At 41.5% G+C, this 21,432-nt stretch overlaps 1 protein-coding gene across 1 annotated transcript in view; it reads right to left on the bottom strand.

Moving 5' to 3' along the window:
* IGSF11 (immunoglobulin superfamily member 11) overlaps window positions 1-18,814 on the bottom strand; it is a 317,231-nt gene extending 298,417 nt beyond the window's left edge. Inside the window, exon 1 of the mRNA XM_056559906.1 lies at window positions 18,021-18,814. Coding sequence (XP_056415881.1) covers window positions 18,021-18,084 — 64 coding nt within the window. The 5' untranslated portion in view covers window positions 18,085-18,814. The remainder of the gene's footprint in view (window positions 1-18,020) is intronic.
* Window positions 18,815-21,432: the final 2,618 nt, after the last annotated feature.

Genomic DNA, 21,432 nt, shown 5'->3' with positions numbered 1-21,432 from the left:
CTGATCATATAATGTCCCCATACACTGATCATATAATGTCCTCATACACTGATCATATAATGTCCTCATACACTGATCATATAATGTCCCCATACACTGATCATATAATGTCCTCATACACTGACCATATAATTTCCCCATACACTGACCATATAATGTCCTCATACACTGACCAGATAATGTCCCCATACACTGATCATATAATGTCCCCATACACTGATCATATAATGTCCCCATACACTGATCATATAATGTCCTCATACACTGACCATATAATGTCCTCATACACTGCTCATATAATGTCCCTATAGACTGATCATATAATGTCCCCATACACTGAGCATATAATGTCCCCATACACTGATCATATAATGTCCTCATACACTGATCATATAATGTCCCCATACACTGATCATATAATGTCCCCATGCACTGATCATATAATGTCCCCATACACTGAACATATAATGTCCCCATACACTGATCATATAATGTCCCCATACACTGATCATATAATGTCCCCATACACTGATCATATAATGTCCCCATACACTGATCATATAATGTCCTCATAGACTGATCATATAATGTCCCTATACACTGATCATATAATGTCCCCATACAGTGATCATATAATGTCCCTATACACTGATCATATAATGTCCCTATACACAGATCATATAATGTCCCCATACACTGATCATATGTCCTCATACACTGATCATATAATGTCCTCATACACTGATCATATAATGTCCCCATACACTAATCATATAATGTCCTCATACACTGATCATATAATGTCCTCATACACTGACCATATAATGTCCTCATACACTGATCATATAATGTCCTCATACACTGATCATATAATGTCCCCATACACTGATCATATAATGTCCCCATACACTGATCATATAATGTCCCCATACACTGATCATATAATGTCCCCATACACTGACCATATAATGTCCCCATACACTGACCATATAATGTCCTCATACACTGATCATATAATGTCCCCATACACTGATCATATAATGTCCCCATACACTGATCATATAATGTCCCCATACACTGATCATATAATGTCCCCATACACTGATCATATAATGTCCCCATACACTGATCATATAATGTCCCCATACACTGATCATATAATGTCCCCATACACTGATCATATAATGTCCTCATACACTGATCATATAATGTCCTCATACACTGATCATATAATGTCCCCATACACTGATCATATAATGTCCCCATACACTGATCATATAATGTCCCCATACACTGATCATATAATGTCCCCATACACTGATCATATAATGTCCCCATACACTGATCATATAATGTCCCCATACACTGATCATATAATGTCCTCATACACTGATCATATAATGTCCCCATACACTGATCATATAATGTCCTCATACACTGACCATATAATGTCCTCATACACTGACCATATAATGTCCTCATACACTGATCATATAATGTCCCCATACACTGACCATATAATGTCCCCATACACTGATCATATAATGTCCTCATAGACTGACCATATAATGTCCCCATACACTGATCATATAATGTCCTCATACACTGATCATATAATGTCCCCATACACTGATCATATAATGTCCCCATACACTGATCATATAATGTCCTCATACACTGATCATATAATGTCCTCATAGACTGATCATATAATGTCCTCATACACTGATCATATAATGTCCTCATAGACTGATCATATAATGTCCTCATAGACTGATCATATAATGTCCTCATAGACTGATCATATAATGTCCTCATAGACTGATCATATAATGTCCTCATACACTGCTCATATAATGTCCTCATACACTGATCATATAATGTCCCCATACACTGATCATATAATGTCCCCATACACTGATCATATAATGTCCCCATACACTGATCATATAATGTCCCCATACACTGATCATATAATGTCCTCATACACTGATCATATAATGTCCTCATACACTGATCATATAATGTCCCCATACACTGATCATATAATGTCCCCATACACTGATCATATAATGTCCCCATACACTGATCATATAATGTCCCCATACACTGATCATATAATGTCCCCATACACTGATCATATAATGTCCCCATACACTGATCATATAATGTCCTCATACACTGATCATATAATGTCCTCATACACTGATCATATAATGTCCCCATACACTGATCATATAATGTCCTCATACACTGACCATATAATTTCCCCATACACTGACCATATAATGTCCTCATACACTGACCAGATAATGTCCCCATACACTGATCATATAATGTCCCCATACACTGATCATATAATGTCCCCATACACTGATCATATAATGTCCTCATACACTGACCATATAATGTCCTCATACACTGCTCATATAATGTCCCTATAGACTGATCATATAATGTCCCCATACACTGAGCATATAATGTCCCCATACACTGAGCATATAATATCCCTATAGACTGATCATATAATGTCCCCATACACTGAGCATATAATGTCCCCATACACTGATCATATAATGTCCTCATACACTGATCATATAATGTCCCCATACACTGATCATATAATGTCCCCATGCACTGATCATATAATGTCCTCATACACTGACCATATAATGTCCCCATACACTGATCATATAATGTCCCCATACACTGATCATATAATGTCCCCATACACTGATCATATAATGTCCCCATACACTGATCATATAATGTCCTCATAGACTGATCATATAATGTCCCTATACACTGATCATATAATGTCCCCATACAGTGATCATATAATGTCCTCATACACTGATCATATAGTGTCCCCATACACTGATCATATAATGTCCCTATACACTGATCATATAATGTCCCCATACACTGATCATATAATGTCCCCATACACTAATCATATAATGTCCTCATACACTGATCATATAATGTCCTCATACACTGACCATATAATGTCCTCATACACTGATCATATAATGTCCTCATACACTGATCATATAATGTCCCCATACACTGATCATATAATGTCCCCATACACTGATCATATAATGTCCCCATACACTGATCATATAATGTCCCCATACACTGACCATATAATGTCCCCATACACTGACCATATAATGTCCTCATACACTGATCATATAATGTCCCCATACACTGATCATATAATGTCCCCATACACTGATCATATAATGTCCCCATACACTGATCATATAATGTCCCCATACACTGATCATATAATGTCCCCATACACTGATCATATAATGTCCCCATACACTGATCATATAATGTCCCCATACACTGATCATATAATGTCCTCATACACTGATCATATAATGTCCTCATACACTGATCATATAATGTCCCCATACACTGATCATATAATGTCCCCATACACTGATCATATAATGTCCCCATACACTGATCATATAATGTCCCCATACACTGATCATATAATGTCCCCATACACTGATCATATAATGTCCCCATACACTGATCATATAATGTCCTCATACACTGATCATATAATGTCCCCATACACTGATCATATAATGTCCTCATACACTGACCATATAATTTCCCCATACACTGACCATATAATGTCCTCATACACTGACCAGATAATGTCCCCATACACTGATCATATAATGTCCCCATACACTGATCATATAATGTCCCCATACACTGATCATATAATGTCCTCATACACTGACCATATAATGTCCTCATACACTGCTCATATAATGTCCCTATAGACTGATCATATAATGTCCCCATACACTGATCATATAATGTCCCCATACACTGATCATATAATGTCCCCATACACTGATCATATAATGTCCCCATACACTGATCATATAATGTCCCCATACACTGATCATATAATGTCCCCATACACTGATCATATAATGTCCCCATACACTGACCATATAATGTCCTCATACACTGATCATATAATGTCCCCATATACTGATCATATAATGTCCCCATACACTGATCATATAATGTCCCCATACACTGATCATATAATGTCCCCATACACTGATCATATAATGTCCCCATACACTGATCATATAATGTCCCCATACACTGATCATATAATGTCCCCATACACTGATCATATAATGTCCCCATACACTGAACATATAATGTCCTCATACACTGATCATATAATGTCCTCATACACTGATCATATAATGTCCCCATACACTGATCATATAATGTCCCCATACACTGATCATATAATGTCCCCATACACTGATCATATAATGTCCCCATACACTGATCATATAATGTCCTCATACACTGATCATATAATGTCCCCATACACTGATCATATAATGTCCTCATACACTGATCATATAATGTCCTCATACACTGATCATATAATGTCCCCATACACTGATCATATAATGTCCCCATACACTAATCATATAATGTCCTCATACACTGATCATATAATGTCCTCATACACTGACCATATAATGTCCTCATACACTGACCATATAATGTCCTCATACACTGATCATATAATGTCCCCATACACTGATCATATAATGTCCTCATACACTGATCATATAATGTCCCCATACACTGATCATATAATGTCCCCATACACTGATCATATAATGTCCCCATACACTGATCATATAATGTCCCCATACACTGACCATATAATGTCCTCATACACTGATCATATAATGTCCCCATATACTGATCATATAATGTCCCCATACACTGATCATATAATGTCCCCATACACTGATCATATAATGTCCTCATACACTGATCATATAATGTCCCCATACACTGATCATATAATGTCCCCATACACTGATCATATAATGTCCCCATACACTGATCATATAATGTCCCCATACACTGAACATATAATGTCCTCATACACTGATCATATAATGTCCTCATACACTGATCATATAATGTCCCCATACACTGATCATATAATGTCCCCATACACTGATCATATAATGTCCCCATACACTGATCATATAATGTCCCCATACACTGATCATATAATGTCCTCATACACTGATCATATAATGTCCCCATACACTGATCATATAATGTCCTCATACACTGATCATATAATGTCCTCATACACTGATCATATAATGTCCCCATACACTGATCATATAATGTCCTCATACACTGACCATATAATTTCCCCATACACTGACCATATAATGTCCTCATACACTGATCATATAATGTCCTCATACACTGATCATATAATGTCCTCATACACTGATCATATAATGTCCTCATACACTGATCATATAATGTCCTCATAGACTGATCATATAATGTCCTCATAGACTGATCATATAATGTCCTCATAGACTGATCATATAATGTCCTCATACACTGCTCATATAATGTCCTCATACACTGATCATATAATGTCCCCATACACTGATCATATAATGTCCCCAAACACTGATCATATAATGTCCTCATACACTGACCAGATAATGTCCCCATACACTGATCATATAATGTCCCCATACACTGATCATATAATGTCCCCATACACTGATCATATAATGTCCTCATACACTGACCATATAATGTCCTCATACACTGCTCATATAATGTCCCTATAGACTGATCATATAATGTCCCCATACACTGAGCATATAATGTCCCCATTCACTGATCATATAATATCCCTATAGACTGATCATATAATGTCCCCATACACTGAGCATATAATGTCCCCATACACTGATCATATAATGTCCTCATACACTGATCATATAATGTCCCCATACACTGATCATATAATGTCCCCATACACTGATCATATAATGTCCCCATACACTGACCATATAATGTCCCCATACACTGATCATATAATGTCCCCATACACTGATCATATAATGTCCCCATACACTGATCATATAATGTCCCCATACACTGATCATATAATGTCCCCATACACTGATCATATAATGTCCTCATAGACTGATCATATAATGTCCCTATACACTGATCATATAATGTCCCCATACAGTGATCATATAATGTCCTCATACACTGATCATATAGTGTCCCCATACACTGATCATATAATGTCCCTATACACTGATCATATAATGTCCCCATACACTGATCATATAATGTCCCCATACACTGATCATATAATGTCCCCATACACTAATCATATAATGTCCTCATACACTGATCATATAATGTCCTCATACACTGACCATATAATGTCCTCATACACTGATCATATAATGTCCTCATACACTGATCATATAATGTCCCCATACACTGATCATATAATGTCCTCATACACTGATCATATAATGTCCCCATACACTGATCATATAATGTCCCCATACACTGACCATATAATGTCCCCATACACTGACCATATAATGTCCTCATACACTGATCATATAATGTCCCCATATACTGATCATATAATGTCCCCATACACTGATCATATAATGTCCCCATACACTGATCATATAATGTCCCCATACACTGATCATATAATGTCCCCATACACTGATCATATAATGTCCCCATACAGTGATCATATAATGTCCCCATACACTGATCATATAATGTCCTCATACACTGATCATATAATGTCCTCATACACTGATCATATAATGTCCCCATACACTGATCATATAATGTCCCCATACACTGATCATATAATGTCCCCATACACTGATCATATAATGTCCCCATACACTGATCATATAATGTCCTCATACACTGATCATATAATGTCCCCATACACTGATCATATAATGTCCTCATACACTGATCATATAATGTCCCCATACACTGATCATATAATGTCCTCATACACTGACCATATAATTTCCCCATACACTGACCATATAATGTCCTCATACACTGATCATATAATGTCCTCATACACTGATCATATAATGTCCTCATAGACTGATCATATAATGTCCTCATACACTGATCATATAATGTCCCTATAGACTGATCATTTAATGTCCCCATAGACTGATCATATAATGTCCCCATACACTGATCATATAATGTCCCCATACACTGACCATATAATGTCCTCATACACTGACCATATAATGTCCCCATAGACTGATCATATAATGTCCCCATAGACTGATCATATAATGTCCCCATACACTGATCATATAATGTCCCCATACACTGACCATATAATGTCCTCATACACTGATCATATAATGTCCTCATACACTGATCATATAATATCCTCATAGACTGATCATATAATGTCCCCATAGACTGATCATATAATGTCCCCATACACTGATCATATAATGTCCTCATAGACTGATCATATAATGTCCTCATACACTGATCATATAATGTCCCCATACACTGACCATATAATGTTCTCATACACTGATCATATAATGTCCCCATACACTGATCATATAATGTCCTCATAGACTGATCATATAATGTCCTCATACACTGATCATATAATGTCCCCATACACTGATCATATAATGTCCTCATAGACTGATCATATAATGTCCTCATAGACTGATCATATAATGTCCCCATTGACTGATCATATAATGTCCCCATAGACTGATCATATAATGTCCCCATACACTGATCATATAATGTCCTCATACACTGATCATATAATGTCCCCATACACTGATCATATAATGTCCTCATACACTGATCATATAATGTCCTCATACACTGACCATATAATGTCCCCATACACTGACCATATAATGTCCCCCTACACTGATCATATAATGTCCTCATACACTGATCATATAATGTCCCCATACACTGATCATATAATGTCCTCATACACTGATCATATAATGTCCCCATACACTGATCATATAATGTCCTCATACACTGATCATATAATGTCCCCATACACTGACCATATAATGTCCCCAAACACTGATCATATAATGTCCCCATACACTGATCATATAATGTCCTTATACACTGATCATATAATGTCCTCATACACTGATCATATAATGTCCTCATACACTGATCATATAATGTCCTCATACACTGATCATATAATGTCCCCATACACTGATCATATAATGTCCTCATACACTGACCATATAATGTCCTCATACACTGACCATATAATGTCCTCATACACTGATCATATAATGTCCTCATACACTGACCATATAATGTCCTCATACACTGATCATATAATGTCCCCATACACTGATCATATAATGTCCCCATACACTGATCATATAATGTCCTCATAGACTGACCATATAATGTCCTCATACACTGATCATATAATGTCCCCATACACTGATCATATAATGTCCCCATAGACTGATCATATAATGTCCCCATACACTGATCATATAATGTCCTCATACACTGATCATATAATGTCCTCATACACTGATCATATAATGTCCTCATAAACTGATCATATAATGTCCCCATACACTGATCATATAATGTCCCTATACACTGATCATATAATGTCCCTATACACTGATCATATAATGTCCCCATACACTGATCATATAATGTCCCCATACACTGATCATATAATGTCCTCATACACTGATCATATAATGTCCTCATACACTGATCATATAATGTCCCCATACACTGACCATATAATGTCCCCATACACTGACCATATAATGTCCCCATAGACTGATATAGATACATTCCATATGGAATCTGCTTCACATTGTTACAAACACCGGTCTTGATACATTAATCTCGGCTACATTTGTGACAACTCTTTTGTTCTCCATATTGTGATTTTATCGACATAATATTTACAAACAATTTAAATATTCACAATAAATTAGGAAAACAAACAAAAAGCAAAAAATAAAATAAAAAATAAAACGAATTCATTCCGCACTAAACAAAACCTGATGTGTGAATATTTCTCCAGAATACACGATTATATTGATAGTTTTTGACAGTGTTTTTCAACCAAGGTGCCTCCAGCTGTTGCTAAACTACAACTCCCAGCATGCCCGGACAGCCAACGGCTGTCCGGGCATGCTGGGTGTTGTAGTTTTGCAACAGCTGGAGGCAGACTGGTTGGGACACACTATAATACAAGGAAGCTGAATACTGTGAAAGAAATGTGTTCAGCTTCCTAAACACATCTTATACCGGTGTTGCATAACCAGGGTGCCTCCAGCTGTTGCAAAGCTACAACTGCCAGCATGGCAGGACAGCCTTTGGTAGTTTTGCAACAGCTGGAGGCACCTTGTTTGGGGAAACACATGTTTATGCTCTTTTGAGGCCTCACCGAGTTCATATCAGGTGTGATCTCTATGTTGGGCGTGTTTCTCAGCGTGTCCCGCAGACGTGTCACGAAAGAGGGTTCTACAGAGTCCGGCATCATCCAGATGGGATGTGGTTACAATTTTTCGGATTTGCATAGAACGTCCTCATTGTGGGGGTCAGAGGTTATTAGATCGTCGCCATCTTTATTGACCATGTCAAGGGGGGGGGGACAGATGACATCATAGGGGGGGGGGCTTGTGTCTGGTTGAGGGTATCGGGGTCCTGGCTATAATTTAATATAATACAGGACAATAACCATGTATCTGTCCTAATGTGATGGCAAAAATATTAATTGCTGGCTATGAATTAAAAGAACACAAAATCAGCTAAAAGTCGTAATAAAAAAATAAATATAATAATAATATTAACAACAACAAGAACAACAACTATCATAAAAAACAATAAAAATAATTAATAACAACAACAACAAAAATCATTAAAAAAAACTATAAAAATGTAATAAAAAGAAAAAAAATAATAACAAAATAAAATAAAAATAATAATAACAACAATCATAAAAAACTATAAAAATAATATTAATAATAACAACAAAAACAAAAATCATAAAAAACAATAAAAATAATATTAATAATAATAACAAAAACAAAAATCATAAAAAACAATACGAATATAATAAAAAGAAAAAAATTCACAACAACAACATTTTAAATAAATAAATAAAATAAATCAATGAAATAAATGACTGAATAAATAAAATAAAAAATACACCCTAACACGCTTTTGTAGCATACAGTGCGTCACTATCAGGGCTATTTTTTTTAGATACGCTGCACTTTTTGGGGGAAGAGGATGGGGGTCAGTGTTTGGCAGATATACCCGCCATTACCTGCACTTTCCCATGCCATAGAACCGCCATAATAAATAATAACAAACGGTACTTTATTACAGATTTACAACATTTTTCGAATCATGTTTGTTTGGGCAGTTTTTTATTTTTAATGTAAAGAAATTTTATATTTACCTAAATTTGTGTAAAAAAAATAAATAAAAACTGCCTGAACTGTAAAGGGTTAAGAATACAAATATACAAGAGATACATGTGAGCTGTTACATTGTGTCCCTCCAGTGGTCCTGGGTGGCGGGGTCTCCCCATGTGTCCCCCCCCCCCCCCCCCGGCGGTGCAGGCTATTAGCGCTACCCCCCCCCCCCCCCCCCCCACCAGCTCCATCCATTCCAGCTAATTATTCCAGGATGTTAACCCTTTGCCCGCACTGCTGATTCAGATCCTGACGCGTCTCATCACATGGAGCTGAGCTGTTTCTCTCTCTTATCGAGTAGGTGTCACTGTCTTCAATGGTCCTTAACCACATAACTCATTACTGAGCAGCTCCTAAATTACCAACCCAATTAGGAGAAGCAGAGAGAGCGCCCCCCGAGGGCCCCGTAAATCACAGCAAGTAGAACAGACTGTGCAGGTAAAGTCTATTGTTATAGGAGGCTGCTAGAGGTGATTATTGCCTGTACCCCAAGTGATATCATCCTGTACCCCAAGTGTTATCATCCTGTACCCCAAGTGTTATCATCCCGTACCCCAAGTGTTATCATCCCGTACCCCAAGTGTCATCATCCTGTACCCCAAGTGTTATTATCCTGTACCCCAAGTGTCATCATCCTGTACCCCAAGTGATATCATCCTGTACCCCAAGTGTTATCATCCCGTACCCCAAGTGTTATCATCCTGTACCCCAAGTGTCATCATCCTGTACCCCAAGTGTTATTATCCTGTACCCCAAGTGTCATCATCCTGTACCCCAAGTGTCATCATCCTGTACCCCAAGTGTTATTATCCTGTACCCCAAGTGATATCATCCTGTACCCCAAGTGTTATCATCCTGTACCCCAAGTGTTATCATCCCGTACCCCAAGTGTTATCATCCCGTACCCCAAGTGTCATCATCCTGTACCCCAAGTGTTATTATCCTGTACCCCAAGTGTCATCATCCTGTACCCCAAGTGTTATTATCCTGTACCCCAAGTGTCATCATCCTGTACCCCAAGTGTTATTATCCTGTACCCCAAGTGTCATCATCCTGTACCCCGAGTGTTATCCTGTACCCTAAGTGTTATCATCCTGTACCCCAAGTGTCATCATCCTGTACCCCAAGTGTCATTATCCTGTACCCCAAGTGTTATTATCCTGTACCCCAAGTGTTATCATCCTGTACCCCAAGTGTCATTATCCTGTACCCCAAGTATCATCTTCCTGTACCCTGAGTGTTATCATCCTGTACCCCAAGTGATATCATCCTGTACCCCAAGTGTTATCCTGTACCCCAAGTGTTATCATCATGTACCCCAAGAGATATCATCCTGTACCCCAAGTGTTATCATCCTGTACCCCAAGTGTTATTATCCTGTACCCCAAGTGTTATCATCCTGTACCCCAAGTGTTATCATCCTGTACCCCAAGTGTCATTATCCTGTACCCCAAGTGTCATCATCCTGTACCCCAAGTATTATCATCCTGTACCCCAAGTGTTATCATCCTGTACCCCAAGAGATATCATCCTGTACCCCAAGTGTTATCATCCTGTACCCCAAGTGTTATTATCCTGTACCCCAAATGTTATCATCCTGTACCCCAAGTGTTATTATCCTGTACCCCAAGTGTCATCATCCTGTACCCCAAGTGTTATCATCCTGTACCCCAAGTGTCATCATCCTGTACCCCAAGTGTCATCATCCTGTACCCCAAGTGTCATCATCCTGTACCCCAAGTGTTATCATCCTGTACCCCAAGTGTCATCATCCTGTACCCCAAGTGTTATTATCCTGTACCCCAAGTGTCATCATCCTGTACCCCAAGAGATATCATCCTGTACCCCAAGAGATATCATCCTGTACCCCAAGAGATATCATCCTGTACCCCAAGTGTTATTATCCTGTACCCCAAGTGTCATCATCCTGTACCCCAAGAGATATCATCCTGTACCCCAAGTGATATCATCCTGTACCCCAAGTGTTATCATCCTGTACCCCAAGTGTTATCATCCTGTACCCCAAGTGTTATTATCCTGTACCCCAAGTGTTATCATCCTGTACCCCAAGTGTTATCATCCTGTACCCCAAGTGTTATTATCCTGTACCCCAAGTGATATCATCCTGTACCCCAAGTGTTATCATCCTGTACCCCAAGTGTTATCATCCTGTACCCCAAGTGTCATTATCTTGTACCCCAAGTGTTATTATCCTGTACCCCAAGTGTTATCATCCTGTACCCCAAGTGTCATCATCCTGTACCCCAAGTGTTATCATCCTGTACCCCAAGTGTTATCATCCTGTACCCCAAGTGTCATTGTCTTTTGCCCTTAGTACTAAAGTGTCATCGTTCCCCTTCATTCTTACATACCGCACTGTTGTTCGCCATTTTGCTGACCGTAAATCTCTTTCATACCGCTCAGTAGATCAGCTCCCATCAATGTCATCAGACAAAAGTCATTTTTGAATTGAAACAATTTAGGAATGTTGGGGGAGACTCATTACAACCTGTGTAGAGGGAGGATGGTGCAGTTGCCCATAGCAACCAATCAGGTCACTTTTCAAAAGGCCTCTGAAAAATGAAAGCAGCGATCTGATTGGTTGTTATGGGCAACTTCTCCTCTGCACAAGTTGTGATAAATCTCCCCTGAAGTTTACAAACCCACAGCTGATATGTGGTAAATATAATGGTCTCTGGGTACAAACTGCATAACACTCCCAAAATATAACCTGACAGACACCTGTGATGGACGTCACTGTATACAGCCGGATATATCACCCATAGGGCCCTACTGAAAAGGGTAAGATACCATCTATAAACCTGGATATGTGTATATCTATCTATCTATCTATCTCATATCTATCTATCTATCTCCTATCTATCTATCTATCTATCTATCTATCTCATATCTATCTATCTCATATCTATCTATCTCTCTCATATCTATCTATCTATCTCATATCTATCTATCTATCTCATATCTATCTATCTCATATCTATCTATCTCATATCTATCTATCTATCTATCTCATATCTATCTATCTATCTCATATCTATCTCATATCTATCTCTCTCTCTCATATCTATATATCTATCTATCTATCTATCTATCTCCTATCTATCTATCTATCTATCTATCTATCTCATATCTATCTATCTCATATCTATCTATCTATCTCATATCTATCTATCTATCTCATATCTATCTATCTATCTATCTCATATCTATCTATCTATCTATCTATCTCATATCTATCTATCTATCTATCTCATATCTATCTATCTCATATCTATCTATCTCATATCTATCTATCTCATATCTATCTATCTCATATCTATCTATCTATCTATCTCATATCTATCTATCTATCTATCTCATATCTATCTATCTATCTCATATCTATCTGTCTCATATCTATCTGTCTCATATCAATCTATCTATCTCATATCTATCTATCTCATATCTATCTATCTATCTCATATCTATCTATCTATCTCATATCTATCTATCTCATATCTATCTGTCTCATATCTATCTGTCTCATATCAATCTATCTATCTCATATCTATCTATCTATCTCATATCTATCTATCTCTCTCTCTCTATCTATCTATTTATCTATCTCATATCTATCTATCTCATATCTATCTATCTCATATCTATCTATCATATTTTATATCAGTATTTATATATTATCTGTTATTGTCTGGAGACCATCATCACACGGGTATTTGTTACTATCAGTTCTTCTCATGTTTCTATCTTCTCGTCACATTAGTTAAAGCTTCTATGGGACATTTATCATTTACATCACTTTAATGTTCTTTATGTCCCCGCAAATGTTTTTTTTGCGCAATTTCTGATAGAAGATCTTTCAAAGTCGTCTACTCTTTGGTTCACCATTCACCAGTTTTTGCAGTGGAGCTGAATTTATTATTTGCGCAAAATAAATGTAGAATTATTTTTTCTTTTTTTGCAATCGTACAGCACCTAATAGGACACATACAATGTGTCAGATTCCAGAGCACAAAGATTACACCGATCTATGCAGCTCATTGGTTTCTCATCGGGCAGAATTTATCAAGTCCTGTGCAAATTTTGGTAAATTTTGAGAAACTCTGCAAAAAATACACCAAGCAAACAGGGGTAAAATCTATTCTCCCGTCCACCAACATTGATAAATGTCCCCCAGTGAGTGGTATATACCAGTATACAGATAGAGCGGTCAGATAACATATATACTGTGTACACAAGGACCATATATAGTCACTGCTGACTACATTACTACTGTTTCTGATGCTCTTATATTGTGGGGCCCAAAACTGCAGGAGACGGCGCTTCTGGGTCCTAAACAATACCCATTTGATGGACCAATAGACCTTCCTGCGGGGAGATGTCATAGTTGGGGGTTTCTCTCTATGAGTCACCATGATCACGATCTTAAAGGGGTACTCCGCTGCTCAGCGTTTGGAACAAACTGTTCCTAACACTGGAGTCGATGTCGGGCGCTCGTGACGCCATAGCCATGCCCCATCATGCTGTCACACCCTGCCCCTCAATGCAAGTCTATGGGAGGGGCGTGACAGTCATCACGCCCCTCCCATAGACTTGCATTGAGGGGGCGGGGTGTGATGTCACGAGGGGCGGGGCTATGACGTCACGTCTATTAAAAAAATCATAAACCTTCCAGTACTCATTAGCTGCTGGATACTACAGAGGAAATTCTTTTCTTTTTGGAACACAGAGCTCTCTGCTGACATCACGAGCACAGTGCTCTCTGCTGACACCTCTGTCCATTTTAAGAACTGTCCAGAGTAGGAGAAAATCCCCATAGAAAAAAAGAAGTGCAGCTCTGGACAGTTCCTAAAATGGACAGAGATGTCAGCAGAGAGCACTGTGCTCGTGATGTCAGCAGAGAGCTCTGTGTTCCAAAAAGAAAATAATTTCCTCGGTAGTATTCAGCAGCTAATAAGTACTGGAAGGATTACTTACTTATTAGTACTTATTAGCTACTGAATACTACAGAGGAAATTCTTTTCTTTTTGGAACACAGAGCTCTCTGCTGACATCACGAGCACAGTGCTCTCTGCTGACACCTCTGTCCATTTTAAGAACTGTCCAGAGTAGGAGAAAATTCCCATAGAAAACAAATGCTGCTCTGGACAGTTCCTAAAATGGACAGAGATGTCAGCAGAGAGCACTGTGCTCGTGATGTCAGCAGAGAGCTCTGTGTTCCATAAAGAAAATAATTTCCTCGGTAGTATTCAGCAGCTAATAAGTACTGGAAGGATTGAGATTTTTTAATAGAAGTCATTTAGAAATCTGTTTAACTTTCTGGCACCAGTTGATTTAAAAAAAAAAAAAAGAACATTTTCCATGGAGTACCCCTTTAAGTAGGGCAGACTCCGTGATCTGCAATGTGTTCAGGCTTCCTGAGCCTGTCTCCTCCTCCGCAGGATTAACGCTATCTTGAAAGGTAAATCAAGGATTCCCTCTTATCACTGACAATCCATAAAGTTCAGGGCAGCTGTTTCTGGTGACACAGTTCTGCCTTCTGACTATGATCCCATCTTTACCCTTCCTTTAGCCTGTCATCATCTTCAGCAGCAATTCACTGCTTAGACTTGGGCTGCTTTTGTAATGTAACTTAGAAACATAGAACGTGTCGGCAGATCAGAACCATTTGGCCCGTCTAGTCTGAACCTCTGCCTTGCGGTGCTGATGTTGTTTCTTTCTTCTTAATAGCACCTTGCAAAACCAGTGCATGCACATCAATAGTAGTGTACCAGTAGCTTTCCACCGGAGTACCCCTTTAATGGAGCCAAGTTGTAATACCACATACAACCTGAGGACAGGGGTGGTGCTATTTTGGAAGTAATTATCTCTATGTATATCATGTCTTCCATGGTCACCCAATCCTTTCCATGAGAACCACATATTAGTATTTCCCATTATAATACCAAGATGGCAGCCGGTCACTGGAAATAAGAAAAGCCCCACCCGGGGTCATCAGCCTTCATTTTAGGAAGGGGCGCTCAGATGACTGTGGGTTGTGAGGGTCTTATTGGGCCAACACCCCAGATACAACAGTATACAGTATATACTAAGAAGACCTGCTGACCGCCAGCACACAGCAAAACAGCAAAAAAGTAACAAAGATAAAACAGAAAGAACATGAAGTGTAACATGTGACCAAACATAATAAAGAAGAATGATAGATGGGGGCGACACGGACAGGACAGGACGCCTACAGGAACCATCCATGGGGGGGACTATACATATCATACACCATTCATATATAACACCTACTCCAGGCGGGGGCCTCAGTGTATACTGGATGACATGGAGGAGAACACGAGGGTCCAGAACAACCGAGACCTCACAATACAACAGTGTACGGAAATATCCACAATGTGGACGGAAAATCTGAGGAAGGCGACAAATCTGCACAGTGACCAAGAAACAATAGTGTACAAGGCAATGATCTCCTATATGTCCATAATCTATATATCTCATATCTATCTCTCTCATATCTATCTATCTATCTATCTATTTATCTATCTCATATCTATCTATTTATCTATCTCATATCTATCTATTTATCTATCTCATATCTATCTATCTCATATCTATCTATCTATCTCATATCTATCTATCTATCTCATATCTATCTATCTATCTATCTCATATCTATCTATCTATCTATCTATCTCATATCTATCTATCTATCTTATATCTATCTATCTCATATCTATCTATCTATCTATCTCATATCTATCTATCTATCTCATATCTATCTATCTATCTCCTATCTATCTATCTCATATCTATCTATCTATCTCATATCCATCTATCTATCTCATATCCATCTATCTATCTCATATCTATCTATCTCATATCTATCTATCTCATATCATATCTATCTATCTCTCATATCTATCTATCTCATATCTATCTATCTATCTCATATCTATCTCATATCTATCTATCTCATATCTATCTATCTCATATCTATCTATCTATCTCTCTCATATCTATCTATCTCATATCTATCTATCTCATATCTATCTATCTATCTCATATCTATCTATCTATCTCTCTCATATCTATCTATCTATATATCTATCTATCTATCTATCTCATATCTATCTATCTATCTCATATCTATCTATCTATCTCATATCTATCTATCTATCTATCTATCTCATATCTATCTATTTATCTTTCTATCTATCTATCTATCTATCTATCTATCTCATATCTATCTATCTATCTATCTATCTCATATCTATTTATCTATCTATCTCATATCTATCTATCTCATATCTATCTATCTATCTATCTATCTATCTCATATCTATCTATCTATCTATCTATCTATCTATCTATCTATCTATCTCTCCCTGTAAATGTGTTGCACACAAAGGATCCTCCTGTCCCCAGATATCGCATGTAGCCTCATCCACACTGAGACAAGTCGCCCGTTTTGGGGGCTGCAGTGTTGGGGGCCCCTCGTGTACAGACACCTGGTCATGTGACAGCAGCCCCCTATACCGGGCAGACACACGTCTATACAGCAGCAGCAGACAATGGGCATCTGCCATGTGCACCCAGTCCCCGGGCATCACTCACCTCTCAGAGCAGTCACTGCGCCCAGGACCAGGCAGATCCCCCAAGATCCCGTCCTCCTCCTCATCCTGCAGGGGGCACCTGTGCCCGGGGGTCCCTAAATACTCCAGCAGCACAATCCACAGCGCATGGGTGAGGAGCCCTGTGTGCCAGCTGGGCAGAGCATGGGCTGCGATCCACTGGATCCCTGGAATCCCGGAGTAAGGAGGATCCTGCACCAACTCCAGGGAGGATGCGCACACGAGCCACCTGGAGCTGGGGGGCGCTGCGGGGTCCACACTACACCCGATCACCCGCTGCAGGGCACCAGACTGAGCTCATCTGCGGAGGTGCCAAGGGATGAGATCACTGCCAGGGGGACTGCGGGCTGGACCGGGACCACGATTAACCCCTGCAGGGCTGCAGCTGGGCATACACAGGAAGGTTAGGGTGCAGGCGGGCACTGGCTCCACAGGGAAGACGATTAACCCTTGCAGGGCTGCAGCTGGGCATGCACGAGATTAACCCTTTGCCAGCTGGTGTGCAGAGAGTGGCTCCTGTCCTGTGGGGGGGCACCGGGTACTGAAGGCTCCGGGCTGGTCCTGGCAGGGCTGCAGATGGGCATACTCCGGCCCTGTGCTGGGCACTGCTGTCTCCGGAGTGTCCGCTCCACACGTGTTCCCTCCTTCTCCCTCTCTCTCCATTGACAGAGCCGTCTCCGAGCAACCCGGGGACGCCGCCACCCCCGCCTGCCCGGACGGCCGGGGCTCAGGCTGCAATCAGTGGTTTTACCGTGAGATACAGCGCCCTCTGCCGGTCACATGTCACAACTGCAGCCTAGGGCTGAGACATGCGGCAGCGGGACGGGCGCGGGAGGCTGCGGAGATCGGGTCACCGGGAGGCTGCGGGTGTGCTCGGGGTACAGGGCGGCGGGTGTGCTCGGGGTACAGGGCGGCGGGTGTGCTCGGGGTACAGGGCGGGGGGTGTGCTCGGGGTACAGGGCGGGGGGTGTGCTCGGGGTACAGGGCGGGGGGTGTGCTCGGGGTACAGGGCGGCGGGTGTGCTCGGGGTCAGGGCGGGTGTGCTCGGGGTCAGGGCGGGTGTGCTCGGGGTCAGGACGGGTGTGCTCGGGGTCAGGGCGGGTGTGCTCGGGGTGCAGGGCGGGTGTGCTCGGGGTGCAGGGCGGGTGTGCTCGGGGTACAGGGCGGGGGGTGATGTGCTCGGGGTACAGGGCGGGTGTGCTCGGGGTACAGGATGCCCTGCACTCTATAAACATGCTCTGCTGCCTGTCATGTAGCTGCTCTCCACTGCATGCAGGATGTCCTGGACACTGTGCTCTACAGATAGGACAGGGGGCTCTGCACATTACACAGGGCTCTACAGATAGGACAGGGGGCTCTGCACATTACACAGGGCTCTGCACAGAGGACAGGGGGCTCTGCACATTACACAGGGCTCTGCACAGAGGACAGGGGGCTCTGCACATTACACAGGGCTCTGCACAGAGGACAGGGGGCTCTGCACATTACACAGGGCTCTGCACAGAGGACAGGGGGCTCTGCACATTACACAGGGCTCTACAGATAGGACAGGGGGCTCTGCACATTACACAGGGCTCTGCACAGAGGACAGGGTGCTGTATACATTACACAGGGCTCTGCACAGAGGACAGGGTGCTGTATACATTACACAGGGCTCTGCACAGAGGACAGGGTGCTGTATACATTACACAGGGCTCTGCACAGAGGACAGGGTGCTGTACACATTACACGGGGCTCTGCACAGAGGACAGGGTGCTGTACACATTACACAGGGCTCTGCACAGAGGACAGGGTGCTGTATACATTACACAGGGCTCTGCACAGAGGACAGGGTGCTGTACACATTACACAGGGCTCTGCACAGAGGACAAGGTGCTGTACACATTACACGGGGCTCTGCACAGAGGACAGGGTGCTGTACACATTACACAGGGCTCTGCACAGAGGACAGGGTGCTGTATACATTACACAGGGCTCTGCACAGAGGACAGGGTGCTGGACACATTACACAGGGCTCTGCACAGAGGACAGGGTGCTGTACACATTACACAGGGCTCTGCACAGAGGACAGGGTGCTGTATACATTACACAGGGCTCTGCACAGAGGACAGGGTGCTGTACACATTACACAGGGCTCTGCACAGAGGACAGGGTGCTGTACACATTACACAGGGCTCCGCACAGAGGACAGGGTGCTGCATACATTACACAGGGCTCTGCACAGAGGACAGGGTGCTGTACACATTACACAGGGCTCTGCACAGAGGACAGGGTGCTGTACACATTACACAGGGCTCCGCACAGAGGACAGGGTGCTGTACACATTACACAGGGCTCTACACAGAGGGCAGGGTGCTGTACACATTACACAGGGCTCTGCACAGAGGACAGGGTGCTGTACACATTACACAGGGCTCTGCACAGAGGACAGGGTGCTGTATACATTACACAGGGCTCTGCACAGAGGACAGGGTGCTGTACACATTACACGGGGCTCTGTACAGAGGACAGGGTGCTGTACACATTACACGGGGCTCTGCACAGAGGACAGGGTGCTGTACACATTACACAGGGCTCTGCACAGAGGACAGGGTGCTGTACACATTACACAGGGCTCTGCACAGAGGACAGGGTGCTGTATACATTACACAGGGCTCTGCACAGAGGACAGGGTGCTGTACACATTACACAGGGCTCCGCACAGAGGACAGGGTGCTGTATACATTACACAGGGCTCTGCACAGAGGACAGGGTGCTGTACACATTACACAGGGCTCTGCACAGAGGACAGGGTGCTGTATACATTACACAGGGCTCTGCACAGAGGACAGGGTGCTGTATACATTACACAGGGCTCTGCACAGAGGACAGGGTGCTGGACACATTACACAGGGCTCTGCACAGAGGACAGGGTGCTGTACACATTACACAGGGCTCTGCACAGAGGACAGGGTGCTGTATACATTACACAGGGCTCTGCACAGAGGACAGGATGCTGTACACATTACACAGGGCTCCGCACAGAGGACAGGGTGCTGTATACATTACACAGGGCTCTGCACAGAGGACAGGGTGCTGTACACATTACACAGGGCTCTGCACAGAGGACAGGGTGCTGTACACATTACACAGGGCTCTGCACAGAGGACAGGGTGCTGTACACATTACACAGGGCTCTGCACAGAGGACAGGGTGCTGTATACATTACACAGGGCTCTGCACAGAGGACAGGGTGCTGTACACATTACACGGGGCTCTGTACAGAGGACAGGGTGCTGTACACATTACACGGGGCTTTGCACAGAGGACAGGGTGCTGTACACATTACACAGGGCTCTGCACAGAGGACAGGGTGCTGTACACATTACACAGGGCTCTACACAGAGGGCAGGGTG

Source organism: Hyla sarda, chromosome 2 (genome assembly GCF_029499605.1).
Source record: "Hyla sarda isolate aHylSar1 chromosome 2, aHylSar1.hap1, whole genome shotgun sequence".
Lineage (NCBI taxonomy): Eukaryota > Metazoa > Chordata > Amphibia > Anura > Hylidae > Hyla > Hyla sarda.
The sequence above is the reverse complement of the archived record's forward strand: the minus strand, read 5'-3'. Positions and strand labels throughout refer to the sequence as shown.